Consider the following 26516-nt stretch of genomic DNA (forward strand, 5'->3'; position numbering starts at 1 on the left):
AGTACTGCACTTTGTTTAGACTACTACAGTGTTGCATCTGCTGACAACCAGATATATCACCACAGCTTCAATACTTTGGACTATTACCAACGCTTCAGTGATTTGTACTTCTAAATAGTCTTCGACAAGATGCACTTTAAAGTACTTCAACTTCAAGTAAGCAAGGCACTCTTCCTCTGAACAACTCTCTTAAAATGTGGCAGCCTCTCATCTCTCTGCCGCAATAACAACCTGGGTTTGCCTTTAAGACCAACTTTTCTCATCTTCCCCAGTCCTGGCACTAAAGGCTGTGTAAACTTCACAAGTCTTTACAAGCAGCCAGTTTCCCTTCCCCAACTTTACCTGCACCTTTCTGCCACTTATCAGCCCAAGTAATTACCCAGAAGCCACGGTGCCACCCTTTACTTCAGGTATTGCTGTCGCACTTGTGTCTTAGGCCAATTAATTGTTATTAACTTAGCAGTACAGTTAAATTGCTTCTTAACTCTGAGAGAGGCTGATTTCACTGTTAAAATGGGAGAGGCTCTTGACTTGGGTTATACTTGATGCCTTCAATAGAAAATATGCTTTAGCTTCTCATGAATGAAAGGTTTGCCACTTTAAAGGAAAGCATAGTTCTGTTTCTTTTTGGGAATCGCAATTAGGCACATGACCACTCCTTGATGATTTCCCGACGTTAAAGGTTTCAACAATTGTATTGACAAGATTAGGTATTTGTTAATGGTCTTCGCAGCTTTCTCTTTTCTTAATTAGTGACACAAGACCACTCCTTTCGATAGTAACAGAGGATGGAACAATATATCAAACCCGTTATGAGGGGGAGGGAGAGTTGGCTTGTAGTAGCTTTTTAAAGAGGTTTTCTGATGTGGGTCTTGGGGATACACTTAATATGTGCTTGTATTGACGAGGCTGTTAAAACCACTTTTTAAAAAGTGGTGCAAAGGTCTGAAAGGGGGCCTTCTTTAGAGGTATGGGAGAGTGGCAACAGATTGAAGACAGTTGGTCTCTAGTGTGTCACATGATTCCTTCAAGTTGGCAGTATAAGGATGAGCGATGTTATAGTGAAGAATTTGTGCAATCTGCACAAGGGGTTCCTTTTGTTTAGTCTAGTAGCTCTGTGATGCATATGTGATGTAGCATTTAACAAATGTTTTTATTACGTCCAGATAAATTGGAGCTACTGCCACTGACAAAAGCATAACAAAAGCTGTGCTGCATTGCAATTTGCTATACAATTCTGTAGGTGTGCTCATTAAATTGACACTTGTGTAGCAAGGCTAGCTAATTAAATTTCCATGTTCAATGAAAACACAGCTCACCCGAATTCCTTTCTTGCCCTCAAAGCGCTCTCCAACCCCTTTTCTGTGTTCACAGCAAGTTCCAAGGGGCTAATGGACAGAGTGCAGCAGTACTCATCTGCTAACTCAGAAGTGCCAAAGGCCTGTGTGGAAGAGCTACGCAAGATTTAGTAGTTCTTATTCAAATAATTGCAAACCAGAAGTAATCCGGGTTGATACTTTTCATTAAGCTAACTATATCCTGTCTGACACAGACCAGTATGTATTAAGTATTTTTTTAAGGCAATTATGCAATTCCATTCTCAAAAATGTAAGGTGTTGCATAGTTATGATATTGCTACTGTATGACCCTGCATTCTCTTCATGCTTTACAGTAAAGGTTATTGTCTCAGTGTAAACTATATTTCATTCTGTTGGGGGAAGATAACATATTGATATAAACATGTTTGAAAATGTACATTACCATACGGCCAAATGGTTTTTATGGTAAAGCTGGTTCTTTGACCTGTGGGTTGCGTTCATCTGTGAAACTGGTGCTCCACCCATGAGCAGATCCCCCAAACCCATTGCCATTTTATCTTAACACTCTGCTGCTTTATACCAGCTACCCAGAAGGTGAGATGGCTACAAACTCGAAATGTCAAACTAGTTGTCCAGTTCTCTTCCTGCTTTGTGATCCACTTAGCTTAATCTTTTACTTTCTTTCCTCTTACATAACGAATACACAAAAATCACTGGATGTTCGTCTGTAAATCTACAGATCTACTTCAATAATGGACACTGTTAGCCTCCAGAGCTCGCTTTGCTCTGATTGATTGATTGCATTATATATTAGCACCTGCAGAGAGCTGGCCAGCAGTTTATAAAGTAATTATTATATCTATCTGTGTCTATTCATGCAGCTAACTTGCATGGCCCACTCGCATAGTCCAGTAAATTTTAATGAAGGGCAAGTACCATTTGCAGGGAATGTTTACAAAAGGGGTTTGTAGTGACATGCACCATTTTACTGAAAGCTAATTTCAATTTAGTCAACGATTGCCATGGGTCGAGTGCATTTCTCTTAGGGCGAATAGGTAAACTAAGTTACTCTAACTGTAGGTCTAGTGAAATTTTAAAGAAGTTGCAAGCCCGGACTTGTCTCACTGTCTTACTTCAGCGGTTCAGAAACATGCTGTATTGATGCTCCTTTTAAGTCTTGAGTACACATAGCTTCTGGTGACATTAAACCTATTGGTACAGCATTGCTAATCAAATGGGTGTGTTTGCTAATCAAGAACACTTTAGTTGGCAAACACTGCTAATCAATTTTGGGAAACCTATGCTTTGGACTGCAATACTTCTCCATTCTGAGCAGCAATTACTAGGTGTATAGTTGCTGTTTTGAGTGATTTGAAATGTTCTTGTACTCCATGTCATAAGCTTGCTATCTAGCAGGGGCATGTCTTCGTACTCGTTACTTTACAAAATACCAGGGCAGGGCCTTTGGCGTGTCTATAGGATTCTTTTGTTATCTTTAATTTTATACAAGAAGGGAACATACAATGCTACAATACAAATCATGCTATGACTTTAATTTAATTTTGTTAAAAGAGCAGTCAAAGGAAGAAGGAACACGAGACAGTGAGACACCAGTAATCGAGATGCACCGCCAAAGGTGCACACAGACCAAAATGAAAGTTAACAAAATCAACTTCCGCAATACAGTGCTGTTTTTTTAGGCCCAGGTGAGTATTGCAAATCACGTGTCTATCGGATTTACAAAGCCTACATGTCCTTTGAGGATCCAATAGGCGACTGTTGCAGAAGTTTCCTAGGGAATCCACCTGATCCTAAATTGATTTCTTAAATCTTAAAAGTACTGATCTCAACCAGGGATACCTATTCTGGCAAGAGGTGTGGGTCTGGTGTGGAGGTGGGGGTGTTTTTTTTTGTTTTTTTTAGCTAATGCCCTGTTCTGCAAAGTTGTATATGCATGAACCTGTTATGCCATGTTAGGTAGGTTTGCTCAGTGTGGTGACGGGGAGAATGTGAGGCTTGAGAGATGTGGAATGGTTGCGGTTACAAGACTCGCTGCTGAACGTTTTAGTTCTGAGGGTTCTGAGCTTGTTGTAGAGGCCAGTGTCTGTTGTATGCATATGGTTTTGCATTATACAGTTTAACTACAGTTTTATACTCCAATCAATCAAATGTTTCCCATTCAGTATGCTTGCATATTTCTCAAGTGCACTGTATTCTGAAGGGTCAAACAACGACTTGATGTTTTGGCAGGCTGTTTAAACAAAATGCAAGATAAGGCATGGGTACTACTCGTAACACTGTTTTACAAATGATGTGAAATGTTAAGCATATGTTTAGTGACCCGACGAAGGCTTTAAAGTTCCTTGCTTGAAGTATGTGCTCAGTTTTCGCCCGAAGACCGTGGTCTCCAGTATGGGGTATGGCATGGATTCACATGCTCATGAATATTCCCTGCTAGGCTAGGAATCCTTGGTAAAAGAAAACTGTTTCACTGTCACTTAAACTGTATTTCTCATGTAAACCAATCACTGCCTTCTGGGTCATACTGCCCCATCCAATGACATTCCTCTCCCTAAGCGCCTCCACTGGCAGTCTTCAGATTTTTACCTTCATGCTTCAGTGTTGGAGTCCTTGAGTTTGCTCTCCAAGCAGGATTTTTGATGGAAAAAAAGTTCTACTTTGTTTCTAAGGGGCTTGTGTGCTCTTTTCCATCTGCCAACAGCAGGATCTGTTGTCTGTGAATTTCAGCACCCCTCAAGGGCGAAGATCATCGAAGATTCTAGAAGGCCATTGGGCCTACTATGTGCCTTCCGACCATGACCGAGAAGGTCCCTCTTCAAGACCTGCACCAAATGCAGGTTACGGAACGTGTTTATGGTAGAAAAGCACCTACAATGCCTCTACTGCCTGCACCCACACCACAAGGAGTTGGAGTGTGAAATTTGCCGCAGGTTCTCCAAGAAGACAAGGGACAGACACAGTAGACTTGCGGCATTGGTTTAACACCAATGCCTCTGGCCCGTGTGGCAAGCAGTGTCATGCCTCACCCAGACAGGCTGGTCCAAGGAGCGGTCTTCTAAGTCCTGTGAGGACACCTCAGCCGTGGGGGCCCGAGATAAAGCCAAGAAGTCTGAGCCCACCGGGTTTGCTGCCGAAGTGAGTCCCAAGGTGGATACGACGTGATCGACATCCCCACCAGCCTCCATTGCCTGCCGGCAATTGAGCTCCTCCTCGAAAAGAAAGTAGTGTACCCTGGGTAAACTTTGTGAGAAATCCTAGAAGCCGCAGACTGAGAAGGCCGGACAGCCCATGCCGGCCCAAGCAGCGCATGCTAAGACCTTGTCAGCGACTGCTGCATCTAAGGGCGCTGACCCTGCACAGGTAGCCCTCCTGCAGCTTAGGTGTCCCTACCCCCAAGGCGTGATACCGCTGCAGTGACTTGAGCAAAGTCTGCTGGCACGCCAGAAGGGGGAAAACCGTCTCAAGTCCTAGTTCAAAACCCTCAGGGGCATTGGGGAGGAGGCTCAGAAACAACCTTCACAGGCTGTGGCCCAAGCCATGGAGGTCTCATCCATGGACGGCGAAGACCAGGAGTCCTTGCACACAGTCCACGTGGAAGAGGACGAGTATGGCGCAGGGCCTAGTTTTCCTGTTCTGCCATCTCAACCAGGGGACATTTCCTTGGATATTCTGTCGACTCTACAAACCTTGGTGTCCGATCCAGTTGATGATGCCTCAGCCACCTGTACCTGTGGTTCCCCAAGTCCCCAGATCAGCCACCAACGAAGAAGGGTCATCCGACGCACCCATTTAAGCCTCTGCCACCACGTCTGGTGCCTTCTCCACCAGCAGATCCAGATACTGATACGGCCACGACAAATAGGATATTGTCGCCTCGGACAGCAAATCCCCGCATATGGATGCCCCACAAAGGGTGTCTCCACTGGATGAAGTGGGATTGTTTCACTCCATGATCTCTAGAGCCTCCAAGCTATTCCAGCTAGTGCCTGAGGAAACTAAGGAGGGCTTCTTGTACCAGAGGTGCGAAGCCAAGAGAAAGACGGTCATGGCGGTACCCCTTCTATATGACATTTGGGAAAGAGGGCCTGGCCCTCATAAAGAACCCTTGCAGGGCTCCAGCCACCCTGTATGGGCTGGAAAAGCACTATCGGGTACCGGACTCCGCACCACGGTACCTTAGATCGCAACCATCACCGGATTTTGTGGTATCACCGGCCTTGAGTAATCGGTTGGCCAACCGTCCTTGTCGGTCCCTCCAGACAGCGAGTGGAAGAGGACGGATGCCATGGGAAGGAAGGTGATTTACACCGCAGCGTCCACTATCAAGGTAGCCAACGCACTGGCAATCCTAGCCAGATATGACAGAGTTGTGGTACAAGCTGGGGCCTATTTGGGAGTTCCTCCCTGATAATCAGAAGATGGAGGCAATCGCTCTCTTGCAGAAAGGGGAGATAGCATCGAATCACGCCATCACAGTGGCATTGAATGTCGCCGACACAGGGTTCTGGCAAATGGGGAATGTTGTCTGCCTTAGTCGATAAGGCTGGATGAAGGCCACGAATTTCCGCCAGGAGGTCCAACCGAAGGTGCTGGATATACCCTTTGATGGAGATAACCTATTTGGGAAGGCCGTCTGAGTCCCTTCAGGCCATCATGGAACCCTCCAGCAGCACCGCTCTTCTTTTCGCTCCTCCAGGGGAAAGTTGAGCAGGGCTTCAAAAGGTTTCTACCGTCAGCCTTCCAGAGCCACGACTCGGGAAGATTAGAGGCCGAACCTTTGCCGCATAAATCGGTTTCATCGATGCCGTCTTCGACGCCACTGTCAACCCCAATGAAAGACAAGCCTACAACTGCCACTACGTCACAGGCAGTAGAGGTGTTGAAAGCCTCGACCATGATGTCGAGAGTGCCATCGACAATCTAGACAAGAGTAGGTTCCCGATCCTCTCGAGTTTGAGGCCTTTTCAAACATTTTCGACGCCCTTCTCAGGATTGTCGAAGCCTATGACTTCTACGAGGACAACCTCAACGTTTTCTCAGGCAGTAGCAACAAATTTGGCTCCTTCTCTAGAAATGGGTTTTACACCATACCCTAGAGTTGACTACTTTAGAGCCTGGTGCTCTATATATGAGGAAGGGGAGGACTCTGACAACGAGAGACCCTTTGGTCTGCAAAGGACTACAATACCCATTCAAGAGGAATTCATTTCTGAGGAAAATAGGTTAAAAGATCTTCAAGAGTCCCTACATGAGGCAAGTGGTTTAGATACTGTAGAGTTTGCTAAACCAGACCCTGGAGAGCATGCTGAGACTCCTTATAGGACTTTGATGGCCAGAATAATTGACTTCATGGGGTGGACTACACATACACCTTCTTTTCCGAAGGATGACCTTAGTGATATATTGGATAAAGGTCCACAGGAGGATCCTGTTCCCTTTCATACTGCTCTGCAAAGAAAAATATCTGTTAATTGGGAAACTCCTGAAGTTATCCCTGCAGTAAATAAACGTTCTGCTAAATACAGAGTATCAGCCTCAGATCCTAAATATCTGAGCAAGCGTCCAACTCCAGAGACTATTCCTCAAGACAGGGATGATAAAAGATTTGATGCCATGTCAGTCTTTTCGGCATGTAGTATGGCGCTTAAGTCTATCAACGCCACTTGCATGCTAGCAAGATTCAGCCACACACTTTGGGAGTGTGCTTCATCTGCGGCTGTCTGTCTCCCAGAAGGAGAAGAACGGGATGCTTTCTTAAACATCATCAGGGATGAAAAGAATGCAATGTGCGAGTCCCTTCAAGTAGGCATTGATTCTGCTGACCGTATCAGCAGGGCCATTGCGGAAGTCTGGTTTTTCTCCAGATGTACAAGCCAGACTTCTAAACATGCCCTTTGATGGCACTTCTCTATTTGGAACGAAAGCTGATGACAGCCTGGAGAAATTGCAAACATCCAAAGCAGCAGCAAAATCCCCTGGGGCTGGAATCCGGCAGACATCAAGTCGCCCCTCAGGAACTCCTGGAGGGATAGGTTCTTTGACTTTTACTCCACAGAAAAGGCAGTGGACAGCCAGCACAAAGGGGCCAGAAACGATCCACCCATGGTGGACGGGTCAAAGGTACAAGAGCCGCATCGGCAGGTGCTACTTTACCCTCGGCATCTGCGTCAGCCGCTTCTAAACCCCTCTGAGGTCTCCCTGCACAAGACACCAGTAGGGGGTAGGTTAATTCAACATCTGACAGAATGGCAGGCTATTACGTCAGATGCTTGGGCATTGGAGACAGTTGCCCAAGGCTACTGCCTGCTCTTCCTAGACACTCCTCAGTCATCCACCGGGGAACAACTCTTTGAAGCTTCCAGACCCGCTCCTTATGCAGGAGGTTCTAGACCTGCTAGAGAAGGGTACCATAGAACCGGTACCCGTAGCAGAGAGGAACAAGGGTTGGTATTCCCCCTACTGCCTAGTACCAAAGAAGGACGGAGGACTGAGACCCATTTTGGACTTGCGAGAATTGAACAAATTTCTCAGGAAAGACAAGTTCAAGGTGGTAACCCTTTCTCAGATCCTTCAGGCCCTCCAGCTTTAGGACTGGTTGGTATCCCTAGACCTTCAGGATGCTTATTTCCATGTGCCAATCCATCTCAAACACAGGAAAGACCGGAGGTTCACAATTGGCAACTCTCATTATCAATTTCGTGTTCTGCCATTTGGTCTGACCTCCGCCCCAAGGGTCTTTACCAAGCTAATGTCGGTGGTGGCTGCAAGTCCAAGGAGGGAAGTTATTCGCATCTACCCGTACCTGGAAGACTGGTTGATCAGAGCAGTATCTCCAACAAGCTCAGATCCATCTAGATTGTCTGCCACTTACTTCACAGGCTGGGCTTCTCCCTCAACTTGAAGTCACAGATGATACCATCACAGACTCCAGTTCATTGGAGCAGTCCGGGACACTTCCCTGGGAAAAGCCTCGCCACCAAAGGTGAGGGCTCAATATATTGTACAGATGGTCACCAAGTTTCAAAATGCCCAACGTCCACCAGCCTTCGACCTTCTTGAGGTTGCTAGGCCTCATGGCATCCTGCATCTTCCTAGTGCCAGAGGCTCGCCTGAGAATGAGATCCCTCCAGTGGGCACTAAGGACCCAGTGGTCACAATTCTCAGGAAGAATGTCAGATCTCCTACAAGTCCTGAACAGAGTAGCTCGAGACCTTCAGTGGTGGGCCTGTCGAAAGAACATCTTGAAAGGAGAACAGTTTTTGCAACCATGGCCGTAGATGACAGTAGTCACGGATGCCTCACTCAAGGGGTGTGGAGCCCATGCCATCGACTTAACCATCAACGGTCGTTGGTCTGCATCGGAGTCCAGACTACACATCAACCTGTTAGAGCTCAGAGCGATCAGACTAGCGCTGAAAGCTTTTCTGCCATCAGTACAGGGAAAGAATGAATGACGGACAACACAGCAGCCATGCACTACCTCAACAAAAGAGGAGGCGTAGGGTCACTGCCACTGTGCAGAGAGGCAATGCAGCTCTGGCTTTGGGCAATTCAAGAAGGAATCTACCTATCGGCAGTTCACTTAGCCAGAGAGAAGAACTTGACGGCGGACGCTCTGAGCAGGCAGAGCAGTCTCCCACGAGTGGGAACTAGCTCAGGAAGTCATTCAAGAGATCTTCGCCCTTTGGGGAACCCCTCAAGTGGATCTGTTCGCCACCAGCATCAACAGAAAGTGCAATCAGTATTGTTCAAGGGAATTTCCCCCGAGAGGAGCTCTAGGGGACGCGTTCATAGTGGACAGGGATTATCCACTTCTGTACGCGTTTCCTCCAGTCCCCGTCATTCCTCAAATGATCAGGTGGTTCAGAAGATTCCAGAAGCACATGATCCTAATTGCCCCGGATTGGGCCAGGAGAACGTGGTACCCGGACCTTCTAGACATGTCCATCTGTCCTCCGATTCTTCTTCCGCAAAGAGAATCTTCTCTCGCAGAAGGGGGGTCAGGTTCTCCATCCAGACATCCGAACCCTCAACCTTCACGCTTGGTTTCTGAAAGGTTGAGATACAAGGATTGGGATCTCCCCGATGACGTCATGGAGGTGTTGCTTTCAGCCAGAAGGCCAGCAACAAAGACTTTATGCCGCTGCCGTTGGAACACATTTTGCAGCTGATGTAGAGAAAAGAATATTGAACCCTTTTCATGTAATGCACCGATGGTGTTATCTTTTTTGCTTTACTTAGCAAATTCAGGTCTCCAAATTGGTACAATCAAGGGCTAACTCGCAGCGCTATCAATCTTTAAGTGTACTGCTGAGGAGCCTTCATATTTCAAATTACCTGTAGTAATCCAATTTTTGAAAGGATTAACAAATGTTTATCACCCAAAGCCTTTTCAAGTTCCTTTGTGGCACCTGAATCTAGTCTTAAAGTTTTGGATGGGTACTCCCTTTGAACCACTTAATTCTTGTTCACTAAAGTTTCTCACGCTTAAAGTTTTTCTAGTGACCCTAACTTCCGGTAGAAGAGTGAGCGAATTACAAGTCCTATCTTGCAAACCTCCTCATACAATCTTTCATAAAGACCAGGTTTTCTTACAAGTGATGCCCAAATTTCTCCCAAAGGTGGTCTCTAAATTTCACATTACTCAGAAAATAACCTTACCTTCGTTCTATCCTCCTCCCCATCCAGGGAAAGAGGAAGAGAGATTGCACAGGCTGGATCCAAGGCGTGCCTTAAGCTTTTACATTAGCAGACTTGCAAGGATAAGTCAAGCCGACCAAGTGTTTTTGTAGGATATGCAGGACACAAATTGGGATTGCCAATCACAAAACAGACCATTTCAAGATTGATCATTTTAACCATTATAGAATGCTATAGACTGGCAGGAAAAGAACCCCCTCAACATCTTGGGGCTCATTCAACCAGGGGTATCGCAGCCTCTTCGGCTCTCCAAAGAGGGGTCCCAATTAAGGACATATGTGCGGCTGCCACATGGTCGTCCGCACATACTTTTACCAGATTTTAGTCTGGATTCCTCCTCTAACCAGGAGACAAGATTTGGAAAAGCGGTGTTGCATTCTGTACATCTTTAAAAGGAAATATTTCAACTTTACTCCCGCCTCCTCTTTATACTACTGCTATGGGAGTCTATCAAAGATAAGGAATACGTCGGAGGACACAATCCCTTCAAAGAACAAGTTACATACCAAACTGGTAATGTTCTTTCGATGGGATGTTCCTCCGATGTATTCCTTATCGCCCCTTCCATCCATCGACGCAGTAAAACTTCCCTTGTAGTTTCAGCTCACGCTCCTTCAAGGTCACTAACCAATTCATGCAAAGCAAATCTGAACTTCAAAACGGAACTGAGCAACGGATGCTGCGCAAGTGTATTTATATTCATGATGACGTCAGTGCCGATACGGAGGCTGTCGAGGGACACTGACTCTAAGGACATCGAGGCGCAGCGCCCGCTACTGAAATTTCCCAGGCCAGCAAGCTGGAATGGATAACATCAAAGATAAGTAATATGTCAGAGGAGCATCCCATCGAAAGAACGTTACCAGTTTGGTAAGTAACTTGTTCTTCTCCTGTAGTGCCCTGGATATGTTGAATTTTGGTAACCCTCCACCTTCCCGGATTAGGTTATCTGGGTTCCTGAAATCAGGGAATGAAAGGAGGGTTGTCCTGCAGGTTGGGGTTTTGTGAGTATCGGGGAAAGAAACTTAACCCAGCATTTGGGGGATTACTGCCCTCCTGGGGGAAGTTAGGTGGGGAGTTTCCCTGGGCGGTACTTACCTGATTGGATCCTACCCCCCCACCCCGGAGCAGGGGGTAGTCCATACATACCCAAAAATTGGTTTGGTGCCCTTGTATCGGGAACTGATATAATCAGGGGAGTTAGGGGTGCCATTAGTGGGAGTACCTCTCTGACTGCCACCTGTTTGTGACTGGCCTGAAGGCCTTCTGGGTCTCAGATTTAGCTGATTTTGTGTAGGTACGTTTTTAGGCTCCCCCCATCTCTAGGTCTAAAATGGGGGCAACCTTTACCTCTGCCACCTTAGCAACAGCAGGGGTGTTGGCTGGTTTGGGGTTTTTGGCCACATTTTTTATATTCTGCAGGTTTTTGGACCTCATAAATGACTCTATGCTCTATGACCCAGTCCAGAGATCTTTTGTCATGGAAATCCCTCACCAGCTGGGTCATGATATACTTGGGGAGTGCATGAAAGAAGATGGTTACAAACTCCCTGCCCTCTGTGCGCACCCTCCTAGTGGTTTGTGCAAAGGCACGTTTGAGCTCCTGCACAAATTCTCGTGGGGCCTGATCTTCCCCGCACTGCAGATTGTAGGCCGCTTTTCAAGCCTCTTGGGGGTTTCGGTGGGCGGAAAAGTGTTTCAAGATGGCTGCCCCGAAGGTGGACCATCTTGAATGGTTCTGGTCCTCCAGTCCAGCAAAGAAGCTGGAGTACTTGGGGGAGAAAGTCCATTTTACATACTCTATGCAGTTTGGGTTGTCTTTCAGATGAAGTGTCCATCTGCTCAGAGTTCCAAGTGTTCCCAAACAGAATATTTGAAGTTTTTATGGTATGGGGTTATGACACTCTTAATGGCCTTAATCTGCCTAATGGGGTCTTTTGTCATAACTCTCGAGTTTGTTTGCCTTCTTTGGCTTAGTCACCCGAGTCCACTCGCCCTCAGACTCAGAGGCGCTACTACTGGAGGTCCCCTCAGGATAATCTAGGCACCCATGATTCTGTGAGCTTGAGGGGCTCGCAGAATAGAGGGCCCTAGTTTCTCTATTCCTGTGGTGCTCAGGAGAGTAGTCTTCTGACTCTTCTCTGCTCCCAGGGTCTGCAGAGTATCCCCCACTGCCCTAATTGGGTAGAGGTCTTCTGGATGCTCTTTTTGGGCCTCATTTGGTTTTTCATCAAATTGAACCAACTATTCCCTTGGAAAGTAGTATTTCTGTGGATCTAATTCCCTGACTCTCCCCTCATAGGAGACTTCCTTGTCAGAGACATCAGCCTTAATGTTTGGGTATCTATAAAGGGACGCCAGTCCATCAGTTTATGGGGGGCTCTGCCCTTTCAGTTCCATCATGCTTGGCCTATTAAATTCTGATGACTTCCGGCCCATGTGAACCGGCAGCCATGAAGTCAGCAGTGTACATTGTATTAAGGGATTCAAACCCATTTAACACTGAGGTCCTTATACTATGATCATGGGTTGCCCTGTCCCTCTCTACCTGTTAAGGTTCCCTCCAGTTAGGATTAAATCTAGCACCCTCTTTCTTCAACCTTTCTAATTTCTCCTTCTCAGCCGCTACTTCTTGATAAGCAAAGATATTAGCCTTTTGCTCAGCTATAAAGGCTTTACTGGCCTCTATGACCTGCTCTTGTGCTGCCACTTGTTCGTGGAGCTAATCATTCTTTTCACAGAAGGCCTCATTGTCTGTGTGCTTCCTGTATGGTTTGAGAATGAGACAATTTCAGTTGCAGGAGACTAACCTCCCGAGTTTGTGAATGTTTGCTTTGGGTGTTCTCTTCCAGAGCACCTTCTACCCGTCTGGCATGCGCCAGTAGATTCCCATACTCTGTTTTGAGTTCATTTTGTTTCTGGAGGGCTAACTCACTTCCCTGGAGCTCTGTTTTTAACTTGCTTATTTCCTGGCCTAGAGCGACTTTCTCCTGACTTAGGGTGCCCCTCTGTTCAGCCAGGTCATCCCTTTGTTTCTTGATGGTATTGAATTTCTGGTGCTCTTGATCAAATTCTGCTTGAGAGTGGAGGTCGCTCATAATATTTTCCTCTTTCAGTTGCTCTATCTGATCTTGTAGGGTAACTATATGCTCTGTGGGCTTTATAAAAATGTATTTGTTGATTTAACTTCTGTTGACTCTCTTGCAGAGAGTCAACCTTTTCCTTACACTCCTTCAATGCCTCTTATTGGGTCTCTTGATCTGCATTATTTTGCTGTTGGAGAGCCAAATCTTTTAATTTTATGACATTTCCAGATTCTACCTCCAACCCTTGGCTCTTCTGTAATTTGTGTTCTGCTAAATTTAGAGCAGTCTGGAATTTATTTAATAGTTCAACTTGATTCTGCGCAAGAGTTGTTTTCCTCATGCCTTTTCTGCAGCACTCCCATGTGGAGATACATGTAGGCTGTGATTTTAACAATTTTGATTTGCTCCTCTTTAATTTTTGGGGTCCTATATATCTCACTCAAAGCTTGGTGGAATAGGCCACCGTCCTGCCACGTGTCCAGGTTTACGGCAGTGACTTGTTATACAGCTTTCCCCTTTGGTTATTTGGGAATTTTAGTGGGATTTCAGAATTGAGGCCTTGCTGGGATAGGATCAGCAATGCTTGGGTTTTGCAGTGGGCCCTGGAATAGGGTCAGCAATGCCTTGTAGTTGGGATCTGGAATCTGGATGGAGCAGATCAGGAACGCAGCACAGGAACTTCAGGAAGAGTATGTCTGGAGTCTTGTCAGGGACTTTTATTTATAATGCATGGTGACCTCAAAGTATATGGCTGGGCAGGTTTCTCTAAGCACGCCTCTAACCTACAGGATTTGTCAGGGGTGCTAGGCTCTGCTTCGTTTTCAACTGGTTGGATTTCAAGAGAATGTCGTCAGTTGTGATGCAAGTTTACAATGTTCAAAAACCTCCCAGTTATTTTAGCCAAAATCCGATTTTGCCACAAACGGTACATTTTATGCAATTGAATTCTCTTAGCAAATTATATACACAGGTTACATATTTTATGTAGAGCATAGCACTCCAACTCTGCAATCCTTGAGACATTGTTTTGCCCTTTTAATACTTTTTGGTAATTTTGAGTATGAACGATTCAGCCTAAAATTCCATAACTTTATACACATGTGTGGATTAAGATAAGGGATGCAAGTATAAACACTTGCATTGGCATCATGGATACTTTCCTTGTAATCCCTGATTCTTTGCCATTTCGATTCCCAAGGGGTCAGTGAATTCTACCATGTCTTCAATGAAAGCCCATAAAATCACTTTTAAACTGCGAAATGTTTACATTTTTACAAAGTCTTGCTGCAGAGATAAGTCTTTACATTTTTATTCATAAATAGTCTTTGGAAAAACATTGCGGTCCTTTGTCACTGGACCATTTGTTTCTTTCTTCAGCAGCCACCAACCGTCATTTCCTCCAGAGCAAGGTGGGGGTTTTCAGCTTGATTGAAGGTTTATTGCCCCCTCCCCACTTATCGCTTCCTTGTCCTGGAAATTCCATTGTCAATGGGTTCAGCCTAGACTAGATTCTATCCAACCTAAGATTATCACTGGGGTGTTAGTATCTGCTGAGGCGCCCTCCTGTTGGTAGCATCCCCCTTAAGCAGAAACCGATTTTTCTTTTGGAACTTGCAAAATCCAGCCAATATAGTTTAACAGTTTTACTTATCTTTGGTCCTGAATTAAACCAGCCAGTTGAATAAAATAACCCAAGTGTGTATTTTCCCCAGCAACACACCCCTTCACATTGCTAGGTATGGCAGGCTTTCATTCAACAGGTTACTTCTAAAACTGGCCTTTCTCTCCTTGAGTTTTCAAAGCCCATTTTACATTGTATATTTATTTAAAAAGCTGGCATTTCTTTTTAAATTCGGTTTTGTATCTCCCTCTGGATTCCAACACGGTCTTGCAGCTATAGTTAGCTATTTCCTTGTATGCAGGAGTTTTGTTTGAAGCACAGATGCCTTGAAATTTACATGACTCTGATAGCTGGAGTTTCTTTGAACTACTGAGCTTTGATACTTTGTAAAGAAAATGAACGTGTTTTCCCGTGCGGGTAAAAGTGGAGTTCCTTGTTTTTTCTCAATTGATTTGACAGGGCCTGTCATTCAGAAATCATGCCTGGTTTTGCTGAGGCACAATGAGATATGCTGGTCATGGTAGGGCCTTATTGATCACGGTGGTTTAAGGAAGAGCAGATGGAAATAGTGTCGGCAGCATTATTTTAAAGGTGAAAGAATGTCCTTTTTAATGGGGATTTTGGGCTTGCAGCCAGGCAACGCTGCTTTGTCACTTTATTCCATTTGTATATGTCAGAATACAGAATACACTGGCACGCTCCCTCAGTGTGTCCCCTTGTTCCATCCTGCCCGATGTGTGCTTGGCAAGACTGTGCAGCCTTCTTTATGTTGCTGCAAAATGCAGTTTTGGACTGAGAACCAAAAGGGATGGCTAGGGGATGAATGGGGAGGCAGGGATCAGAGGATGGATGAAGGTGAATGGGGGAAGGCAGCGGTAGTGAGAGATTACCACCAGGACAGAGGCAAAGACTCCAGACGGCCTGAACCAATTGCTTACGGTTTGTGGGGTGGGGGGAAGCCAGAAACAAAAGACTACAGCACAAAGGCAGGGCACTCTAGAAGTAGACCAGCTCAAATCGGTTGGGAGTCGAAGGAAAACACTGAATAAATCTCCCAGAAAACCAACAGCTAGCTCAAAATAAAATAGCAAAACACACACACGTACCTCCAAACCCAAGCCAAAAAACTGATTACAATCAGTAAGGCACTCGCCAAGCATCAGCCAGGCCTCAAGACTGCTTGCAAAGTGTATGTGCAGGATGGCTATAAATTACATTCTGGAAGGGAGGAGGTGAAGGCCTGTACACTGGATAGTTGCTTGCATTTGAATTGGAAGTGTCTGAGGTTCTCTCTGCCTGCCGGTTCATGTGCCCATGTGTTAAGAGCTAAGACAGTTTCAGTTGCCTTCCAGAGGCTTGTTTTAGGGGAGGTGATTGCCAGTGCTGCTGCTTTTGCAAGCACTACTGTACAGATACAAGTCCTCTGGTCAGTGCCTTATTTGGAGAAGCAGAATTGCAATATCCTTTTGGCTAGACTAATATAGGCCCTACAACCCTCTAGGTTTTCTTGCTTTCTAATCTCCAAAGATGATTGTGGCAGAACAACTATGAAGTTAGAGTACAATAGTCAGAATTGTGAGTATGTTTATACTGAACAGGCTGCTGCTATGAATTCCCCTAATGGATGGGTGCACTGACTGTTTAGGATGAGCAGACACTATTTTTTTAATTTTATTATTTTTTTTTATTTATTTATTTGACTTATATTCAGGAAAAACCTGTAATTTTGTCAAAGGAGTGTGGCACAGTTTTGTCCTGCAATTTGTTCCTCTTGGTTTTTTTTTTAATTTTTTTATTTTTTTTAAGATATGTAAAATGTCAATTGAACATATTTTTGGCCACTAAATGGATTTGCAATTTCTGATCATAGCAGGATTTGATCTGCTCTTTCATATTGGTGAAAAACTTATTTTTTGTTACTGGTGACTTCACAGTTCCAGTTATTTTCAATGTTAATGGAATTATCGTGGCTTGGTGGTGGCCCTGAAACATGCACATAAGCTTGTTCATCTGTGGTTTTATTGGCTTAAGTGCATATATGTGCCGAAACTTGTCTAAATTATGAATTTTTGTTGCATGGTTAATTCCTTTTTATGCCTGTGCTTAAATGGCTCCAAATAAGACTGCTAGGGGCACAGCCAAAATGGCTCCCTGCTAGGAAAGCTCTTACTGAAGCCCCCTCATGTCAGAACCTTTTTCCCTTAAATGTGTTGATTTGAACTAAAGCTTCAACTATGCGGCCTGAATTGTTGAGCGAACACCCCTGGATTGCTTTGGATGAATGCTGAGCCTCAGTGTGTCTGCAGATGAGGTGCAGACTCTGGCCTGTGCAGAGAGAGATTGAGGCCCACTACAGAACGGGGGAGGGGGGAGGGGGGTGTGGGATGCAGGGGATTTTAAGAATGGAGGAAGCCACTCTGGCGTGAGGCCAAATCTGGGCCTTAGGAGCTCTGGGCCCAGGAATGTCAAGAGGAAAGGAAAAAGGTGAGAGCCCTCCTCTGCTGTCTCTTGCCGTTTTTGTGTTATACCACGGGTACTGGAGGAATAAGGTAGGCCGAGCTGCTGGAGTCAATTGGGGGAGGAGGGCTCTAGCACCACTCCTCACCTGAGCATTAGGGTTCTGGTTCTCTAAGAAATGGTTGTGAAGCAGGGATTATCTGACTCTTCACCCAGTTTGAAAGCTAGGGAGCGAGGTGGAATTGTTCATAATGCGAGGCCATATCCTGACCGTTAAGGTGTATAGCCTCAAGAAGAGGAAAGCCCTCATGGTGTGTTCTCAGGTTTTTCTTTTTTCTTTCTCCCAGTACAGGGCGATAGCAGAGCAAAGCAGCTGGGCTGATTGACGGTGCTAGGGTGCCACCTCACCTGTTGACCTGTAGGGTCTCTGTGGCCCAGTTGAACATGGAGGAGTTGTTGACCTAACCCCTTCCCACCTTCACTTTTGAAAATTGAAGTGAAGCAAGGAAGGGGGTTGGGTGGCTAACCGGACCCACTGATGACATCTATGTAATCATGAGCAACCTGTTACATATAGATGTCTTTACATGTAATGGTGCAAAAGGAACCTTTTAAATACCTGCTAGCTCATGTGTACCCCACCCTCTGCTTGCCCCTAGAGGAGAAGAGTCCAATAGGTGATACATATTGAATAAAATCATCACTAGCCCCCTAGGGCTTCTGAGGAGAAAGGAAGGGGAATAAAACTTGCGTCCATGAAAAGCCACAATTTGGTTTAAAAGTATGTCGATCCTTTGGCATCTCAAGGCTTTTTTCTGCCAGTCCCCATCAATGGATCAAAACAACCAGTTGGTAGGCATACCAGCTGTTGCTGGGGCAGAGGTGCCCCCTCAGACCCAACAACCATACAAGACATAGGATATAATATTAGTGATAACGGTGATGAGATCAGAGGTGTGCAGTCAAAATGTCTAATCAATTTCGAATGCATTAAATTTGAGAAAAAAAATGTCGGGAAAAAAATGTCGAATATTTATTTTTTTGATATCTTTTCTTTGGGGTTTAGATAGTTTTTTTTTTTTACTAACCCTTATTTTACTAACCGGGGGGGGGGGGTAAAGTACCACAAAGTAATTACCACAATTCTTTAGAGGTGGGAATTGTGGGTTGGTGGGTAGGGAGGGGTTTGGGGCAGGGGCAGTAACGAAGGGCAAGGGGAGAATGGGGGACTCTCCCCCCTGTTGCAGCCCCCCTCCCAATTTGGGGAAGAACATTGATGAAGAAAATGTCAAGTAATTTGTGGTACTGTGGTTGAAAGAACGTGTAACTGGTAGATTGGTGGTGCATGGAAGGGCGAGAGGGTGGTGACATGGTGTTCTATGCACCTGACCAAATGCCAGGAGATTTTCTTAAGCATACATTAGTATTTGCAGGGTGCTTGAAAGTAATGTTGCTAAAAGGGGGACTTTAATTTGGTATTGGATGGAACAATGGATTGTTTGAGTTTTCCTCAAAAGGAAGAGGGGAGTGGAATGAGCATATACGGTATGAATCACTTGATGTGTGGAGAGTCTCAACCCCTCCCTCCCCCCTCCCCCAGGAGAACAGACTTTTTTATTCTTATCGCCATGCGTCATATTACACTATGTGCTGCTGGAAAAGAATCAAATAAGGTGAACTAAGGGTTTTAATGTCATTCGTATAATGTGCACCGACATGACCTGGTGATGGTCCATCTAGATCGCCCAGCAGTAGTGATTAGTGTTTAAAGATGGCAATGAATGATCTAATAATGCCGGATCCAGATTTTAGGAAAACATTTGAAAACTTCCTGGCTGATTACTTTGCACGCTATACAATAAAAGGCAGGTGTTCTTACCCCATATTTGCTTCAGTGATCGTGACAATCGCGGGGTGGGTGGGTTTTTTATTGAACAAAGGGGCTATGAAGAAAAAGAAACCTACTTCTTAAGAAGAGAGGCTACAGGCCCACTTAAAGGGTTAGAATCACAATTGAGCAATATGCGGGTGGATAAATCTGATGCTGAAGGCAAAGCTGAGTTTTTCAAGCAATTGAAATTTGCAAAACCAAAATTTTATGAGAAATACGGTAAGGCACGCAAGGTTAGCTGGGAGAATATGGAAATTATTGGGAAATAGACCAAATACAAGAGTACTCTAACTCGGTCTGTTGCACTATCTGTCTGGAATAAGTCTGCCTAGGCTTTCTCAAAAATGGAGGAAGAGCCTTGATTGCTGTATCACAGCAGAGTAAGTAGGGGGAACAATATCCAAATTGCAAGTGGGGAAACCTGGCAAGGATGGCTTTACTGGCCTTTTTTTTTTTGTTTACAGAAGATTCAAAGATAAACTGGAGCCTAGATTGACACGCCCACCATATGCTTTGCTAAAGGGAATATCTCCACGTTTAAAGGCTACAATTTTGGTGATTCCACAAGAGTAAAGCTAGATTGCAATGTTTGTCATATATATATATATATATATATATATATATATATATATATATATATATATATATATATATATATATATATATATATATATATATATATATATATATATATATATATATATATATATATATATATATATATATATATATATTGATCAGGTATGATTTCTAAGAGGAAGCTCATAATAATGGAAAAACAATCATGTACATACAGCATGGAGACAGCCAGGGGATGCAATCCTTTCGTTTGATGCCGAAAAAGCGTTTGATCACGTTGATTGGGGGTTCTTGTTTGATTCTATGGAGGCCTTTGCATTTGGATCAAATTGGATCTGGTGGGTTGATAGCATATATACAAGTCCTAAGGCAGGTGCAAGAATCCATTGTGTTGCACCTCGCAATACAGCTTTAGATACTTCGCGGGTGTGTTGCATCCCCCTTTCTTTTTGTCTTTAGTTGTTATTGAGCCTCTAGCAACCATCATTGGGCAAACCCCTGAAATTGGGCATATAATTTGGTGAAGGGAATGTAAGCCTCCTAGCGGGTGATATTTTGCTCTATATCATTCATCCTAAGAATTAACCCTGGGTACTGTTAAGCGCGCTAGGAACCATATGGCTTTTAATTGGGTTACAAGATTAATGTGGAGAAATAAGTGATTTTCCCCTTAGGAACTAGGGTTTAAAGATTAGGAAACTCCTTATTAGACTTACCCTTTAAGATTATTGAAGGAAATTGAGATACCTAGGGATATGGGTGAGTAATGATCTTAACCAGATGTATATCAATTACCCTACCTTGTGGTATGAGATTAGTCTGGACTTCGAGATCAAAGCAATTGAGATTGTCATGAATGGGGTGATTGACTGCTCTAAAAATGTATGCCTTGCCGAGATTCTTATTTTGATTTAACATGCTGCTGGTGATGGTCCCAATGCAGCTACTCGGAGAGATGAAGGCTATTTTAATGGGATTCCTGTGGAATGGCAAGATGTAGGATTCAGCATGAGTGATGGACACTGCTCAAACTGTGGAAGGGATTGGATTCCCAGATATGGAAGGATACTACCTTGCAACCCAGCAGCATGGTCTACAGCCATCTCCAGTCTAGGGAACAAAAAGTAGGTAGATCTGGAAAATGCAGTGCTCCATCCTGTGACAGTTGCAGCATGGCTATGGGACCCTAGACCATCAATTTCAGTGAGAGGTCGGAAGCATCCTACCTTGATACCCTTTGCGAGCTATTGAGAAATAGAGGGATGGTGAGATGCCTGGCATAATGGCAACTGTGCTCAGTTGTGTATGGGCTTCAAAATTTCTGGATGATCTCTCCAAGGTATAATTTCAGAAGTGGTTTGAGGCGGTTTGGAGATGGTGGGGAAGCTTTGGAGACGGGCAGTAATTCAGAATTAGAAGTGAAGCTGCTTTGGACAGCTGTCTGTCTCACTATTTGCAGTTGAAAGGGGATACTTTCACAAGGGAAATGGAGAAATACTATAACTGGACCCATGACTCGATTTGAGCAGGTATTGGATAGATATCCTGGGAGTAGGGATTATCGGCCCTCTCTATGCCGATTGTAGATGTTGGGACAAAGGCTGCGTCGGGTACGCAGTCACAGGTGGCAGCCAGATATGGAGATGGATATACCTGATGCTGTATGGCTACAGTTTTGTCAATGGGTGCATAGCTGCCATATCAAGTTCATTTAAGCTCCATGGAATTGTGTTTCTCCACATGTGGCACCTTCCTCCAACAAGAATAGCAAAAATGTATCCAGGAGTGGGTCATTCCTTTTGGAGGTGTAATGGCGATAAAGTTGCATGCGTTAAAATATATGGTGGGAATGTAAAGTGATTAAAAAATATTGGGCAGAGGTGCTTTCTTGGATCAAAGTGCTGAACAGGGTAGATGGAAACTGCCATCCATTATTGATTTTGTTTGAGATTTAGTAATAAGAGAATGTACACACTCTTGGCATTTATTGTTGGCAGCCAGTGTTTGGCCCAATTGAGGAAGAGGTGTACCCCTCCAACCAAGCATGAGTGGTTGATGAAAGCAGAGAAATGTTACTGGACCAAACATTAAGATGGAATGGTATCCATTCTATGCCAAGTATGGAATTGATGATATGGATCACAGTGAAGTTCCATGGGTCTAAAAGAAATGGTGAATGGAGCGGGTGATTTGAGGAAAGCTTAAGAAATTAAAGGACAAGATTGCATTTATATCTCAAAGTTCAGAAAATATCGTTTTATAATGTTCATCCCCACTGCTGATGGAGATGTAGTAATAAATATGGACTTACAGAAGACAGTGGTGGGTGAGAGTTAATGTGAAGATTTATGAGATGCGGACTAAGATTATAATACGGTATTTATGAACTAAGATGTTTCTAAGTTAATGTGAATGTTTTGGATATTTGAGCCAGTAATTGAAACTTGTTTTCTAGCCAGCAGTTACCAGGTCTATTTTAAAGGACGAATATAAAAAAGATTTTCTTTATTGTTCCCCAGCATTCTCCATCGGATCCTTTTCATGACAAATCTATGTCCGATATGACTCGTCTCGGTGGGTCAACCACTCCTCTGAAAAGTGAAGATTACCTGCCGTCAATAGAGCTTTTGCATCCGCAGCAAAAGAAAAAGAAAAAGAAAAACCATCACATCACTGCCGGGGAAGCAATGAAAGGTTTTTATCAGGAAGGATTTGATCATCCAGATTTTATGATGGATTTTTGTCAAGATGGAAAAAAGAAGAAGAAGAAAAAGGAGCCCAAAGCAAAAAAAGAGCCCAAAGAGCCGAAGCAGCCTAAGCAGCCTAAAGAACCTAAAGCACCGAAAGTAAAGAAGGAGCCTAAGGAACCAAAGGCTCCTAAAACTCCCAAAATCCCGAAAGAACCGAAGGAAAAGAAGGCAAAGACTACCACACCAAAACCCAAAACCAGCAAAAAGACAGGGTAAGTTTATGGCAAAAAAAATCAAATTTAAGGATTTTGGCATATGCTTAATGGTGAAAATGTGTTGTACACAGGCAACCCGTATCAGTGCTACTAGATGTTTGATTTACGCTACAGGGTGATGATTCTTTTAGCGGGCATTCTTTTATAAAATGTGAGCATAGTACCCATGCCTCATGTAATTGGCGCCGAGATGATTTTCAGGTTAATGCTGCACTGTATACAATTGAATTAGGTCTTGCATGCACACTCTTCAAGGCTTCAGCCTTTATGGCAGTGAAAGATAGATGTTTATATCAAAGTATATTTTTGTCTGAGTGGCTTCTTTTCTGGTTGCATCTTTCTGCATTTTGTGACTACTGAAATTGCACCTGCTCTTAGTCCTTGCAACACTCCTTTTAGAATCTGTTAACAGAGTCAAGGATTTTCAAAAGATAAGATCCGTGTGTCACAAGATGTTGCATGCCACCCTACAATTGGGGTTCAAGGCAGTACAATCTGATTGAAGCTCATCTGGAAGAGCACAGTTGGGCAGCTTGTGTGCGTGTTCCTCAGACTGGAGAATCCATTCAGGGGGATTTATGTACTCTGTGCTTCTAACAGATTGTAAGGGAATTCGGGGCAATACTCTTAGCTATTTTGAATTTTATTTCCATGGTCCAAATTCAAACTTGTTTTATATCGAAACATCAAAAACCTTTAGGGCCTGAATTTTCATGGAGTTTGAATTTCACTTTTTGCATCACGTGCTGACATCAAATTATAACATGCATACAATGTTGCAAAATGAAAGCCAAGTACATTGTCCTCTGGGTTGTTCAGATTTGGCAATTCTAAGATTGATCATTTAGTGTATCTTGTAAAAATCCAATATTCTATGTTGTACAAACTGTCTTGCCGACACCAGTTTGAATCGGGAGTGTGTTGGTTGGTTCATTAAATGATTACAAATGCAGGACCAATAATCTTTAGTTCGGGATTTGTAGTGGCGCATTCTGCTCCATATGACCACCTGTTCATTATACAATGCTAACCGCTCTTGTAGTGTGGGACCAGGCACACTATCCGTGTTACAATCGGGCATGCCATACCCTCAAATTGTCTGGTTCGTTTGCTTACAAAGTTAGCCATGTCAAAAAAGTACAACTACCCGGACATGGGCTCTTAAGAGGTCAGCAAAAAAGTCAATGCTTTAATCCACACATTGGCCCTCATTACAAGTTTGGCGGTAGCCATGGAGCTATTAGCTCCATGATTGCCACCAAACCGGGCTCCTGCAAGGAGGAATAACCGGGTCATTCCAACATTGGAGGACCCGGTAATTCCTCCTTGCAGGAACCATTCCCATTTGAGCCCCCTTAGGGCTCAATGGGGTTGGGGATGGAGGTATCAACGGGCAGATTACAACTGGCCCATTGTTACCTCCTTCTTCCCCTCGCGGGACCCAGAAAGCACGCCCGATCCGGGTCCCGTGATGGGAAGCTTGTAATCGGCGCTCCCGTAATGAAGGGGGCCATACCGGCCCCCTTCATTACGGGAGCGCCAGGGTCGTAATGAGGCCCTTTGTCTCCGAAAGCAGTCAAAGGCTTTCCCCAGGCTGTCTGAAGAAAGCCCTCATTCCAAGGGATTGTGTCCTCCGACGTATTCTTTATCTTTGATAATTCGTCTCCAGCTTTTCTCTGTAGAGGGCGCTGCGCGTCGACGTCCGCCGAGTCGATGTCCCTAGACAGCCACCGTATCGGCGCCGACGTCACCATGCCAATAAATAGCCACGCGCGGCATCCGTTGCTCAGTTAAATTTTTCTGCGCTTTGTGGGGCCTCGGAATATCGTTGCTCAGTTCAGTCAGATAAACCTCTTATATTTACTCGATAAAACCAACTCTTTCTCGATGGCTTTTTCATCCGAATCGGCTTCAAGACTGCGGAAAGAAAATGTCTAACGGATCCACACAGGATCTGCTTGTGGTGCTTGGGAGTCGAGCACCATTGTTCGGAGTGTGAGGAGTGCATGTCGATGACGGTGAAAGCCTTGAAGGAGCGCAAGGGGAAGCTCGAGAGAGGTAAGTCAGTCAAAACCTCCTCGAAAGGTTCTTCAGCCGGGTCGAGGCATTCGTCTCCTCGCCGTCGAAAGGATTCCCATTCTAGGTCTCGAAGTAGCTCCCACCACTCGTCGAGATCTAGACACTCAAAGAAGAGACGTCGAAGATCCCATTCCTAGTCATCTTCTGCTTCCCCAGAAAGGGTCTCCTGCCCCACAAAACACAGCTCTCAGGCTGAGTGGGAGGAATTCAGGAAGAAAATGCTAAGCGTCTTCGAGAAAACGGCCTCGACCCCCTGGAAGACAGCCGAGGGTGATACCCCAGGTGAAAAACCCCAAAAATCGAAATGCCCAGAGTCGTTGCACCCGGCGAAAGAGTCCACCCGAGAGCGCCACGGGCCATCGGGTAGGAAGGCACCATCTTAGCCGTTGTCGAAGATTCCCTCGACGCATGGATCGGCGCCATCGACGCCTTTGTCGAAGGGTTCTTCGACGCATTGGTCGATCGAATTGACGCCATCGTCGATGCCGATAAAAGAGAAAACCACGGCTACTTCACAGCCAACGGTTATACCAAGAGCCTCCGGCACGACGCCGAGAATGTTGTCGACATCGAGTAGGATCCCGATCCTCTGGAGTTCTTCGAGGCCTCTTCCGGTTTTCTCTGCGCCTTCGAAGCCTTTCACATTGGCATTGACGTTTTCACGCCCAGTAATGACGAGTTTGACTCCTTCTGCCTTAGAAATGGGTTTTACACCATTTCTGAGATCCGAGTACCCCAGATTATCTTCAATCTATGAAGAAGGGGAAGGTTCTGACCAGGAAAGACCCTTCGGACTGCAGAGGATTACACCACCTGGTTCAGAGGATTTTACCTCTGAGGAAAGAAGGTTGAAAGACCTTCAGGAATCATTACATGAGGCAAGTGGGCTGGACACTTCCCCAGAAGTGGAATTTGTCAAACCACACCCAGGGGAACATGCCGAAACCCCCTATAGAACCCTAATGGCAAGGATTATTGAATTCATGGGTTGGTCTGCGCCTTCACCTGTTTCAACAGGATGACCTTACAGACATACTAGACAAAGGTCCACAGGAGGGCCCCGTGGTCCCCTTCCATGCAGCCTTACAAAGGAAGATTTCATCAAATTGGGAAACTCCTGAGGTTCTCCCTGGAGTCAATAAAAGATTGTCAGCCAAGTATAGGGTAGCTGTGGCTGACCCTGAATATTTATCAAAACACCCGACTCCAGAGAGCCTGGTGGTTCAAGCGGCAACTTCATCAAACAGCAGATCTGCTTACCCTACTGTCCCACAAGATAGAGATGACAAAAGGTACGATTCTATGGCAAAAAGTCTTTTCTGCTTGTAGTATGGCGTTGAAGTCCATCAACGCCACTTGTACGCTCGCCAGGTTCAGTCGCACACTGGGAGTGTGCTTCATCAGCGGCTGACTGCATACTGGAAGGAGAGGAAAGGGAAGCCTTCCTTAACATCATTAAAGATGGCAAAGATGCCATGTGCGAATCTCTTCAAACTGGCATCGATTCCGCTGACAGTATCAGCAGGGCCATGGCGGCAAGTACTACTATCTGCAGCCATGCGTGTTTGCGAAAGTCTGGCTTTGCTCCAGATGTACAGGCCAGACTTTTGAATATGCCCTTTGACGGCTCTTCTTTATTCGGTAAAAAGGCTGATGACAGTCTGGAAAAGTTGCAAACATCTAAAGCAGCAGCAATCTTTAGGAGCTGCAATCCGCCAAACTCCTTTCCTCTCCCAGAGGTACCCGAGGGGCGAAAAGTCCTTTTGCTATTATTCCGCATTCGGGGAAAGGCAGAGAC

At 44.9% G+C, this 26516-nt stretch overlaps 1 protein-coding gene across 2 annotated transcripts in view; it reads left to right on the plus strand.

Annotated features, from left to right (window-relative positions):
• The window catches only part of CHD7 (chromodomain helicase DNA binding protein 7), a 1412705-nt gene that overhangs the window by 398096 nt on the left and 988093 nt on the right, over positions 1-26516 (plus strand). For both annotated transcript variants that reach the window (XM_069621097.1, XM_069621098.1), the window contains exon 3: positions 22194-22636. In XM_069621097.1, coding sequence (XP_069477198.1) covers positions 22194-22636 — 443 coding nt within the window. The remainder of the gene's footprint in view (positions 1-22193; positions 22637-26516) is intronic.

This window comes from Ambystoma mexicanum, chromosome 5q (genome assembly GCF_040938575.1).
Source record: "Ambystoma mexicanum isolate Mex_15411 chromosome 5q, UKY_AmexF1_1, whole genome shotgun sequence".
NCBI classification, from domain to species: Eukaryota; Metazoa; Chordata; class Amphibia; order Caudata; family Ambystomatidae; genus Ambystoma; species Ambystoma mexicanum.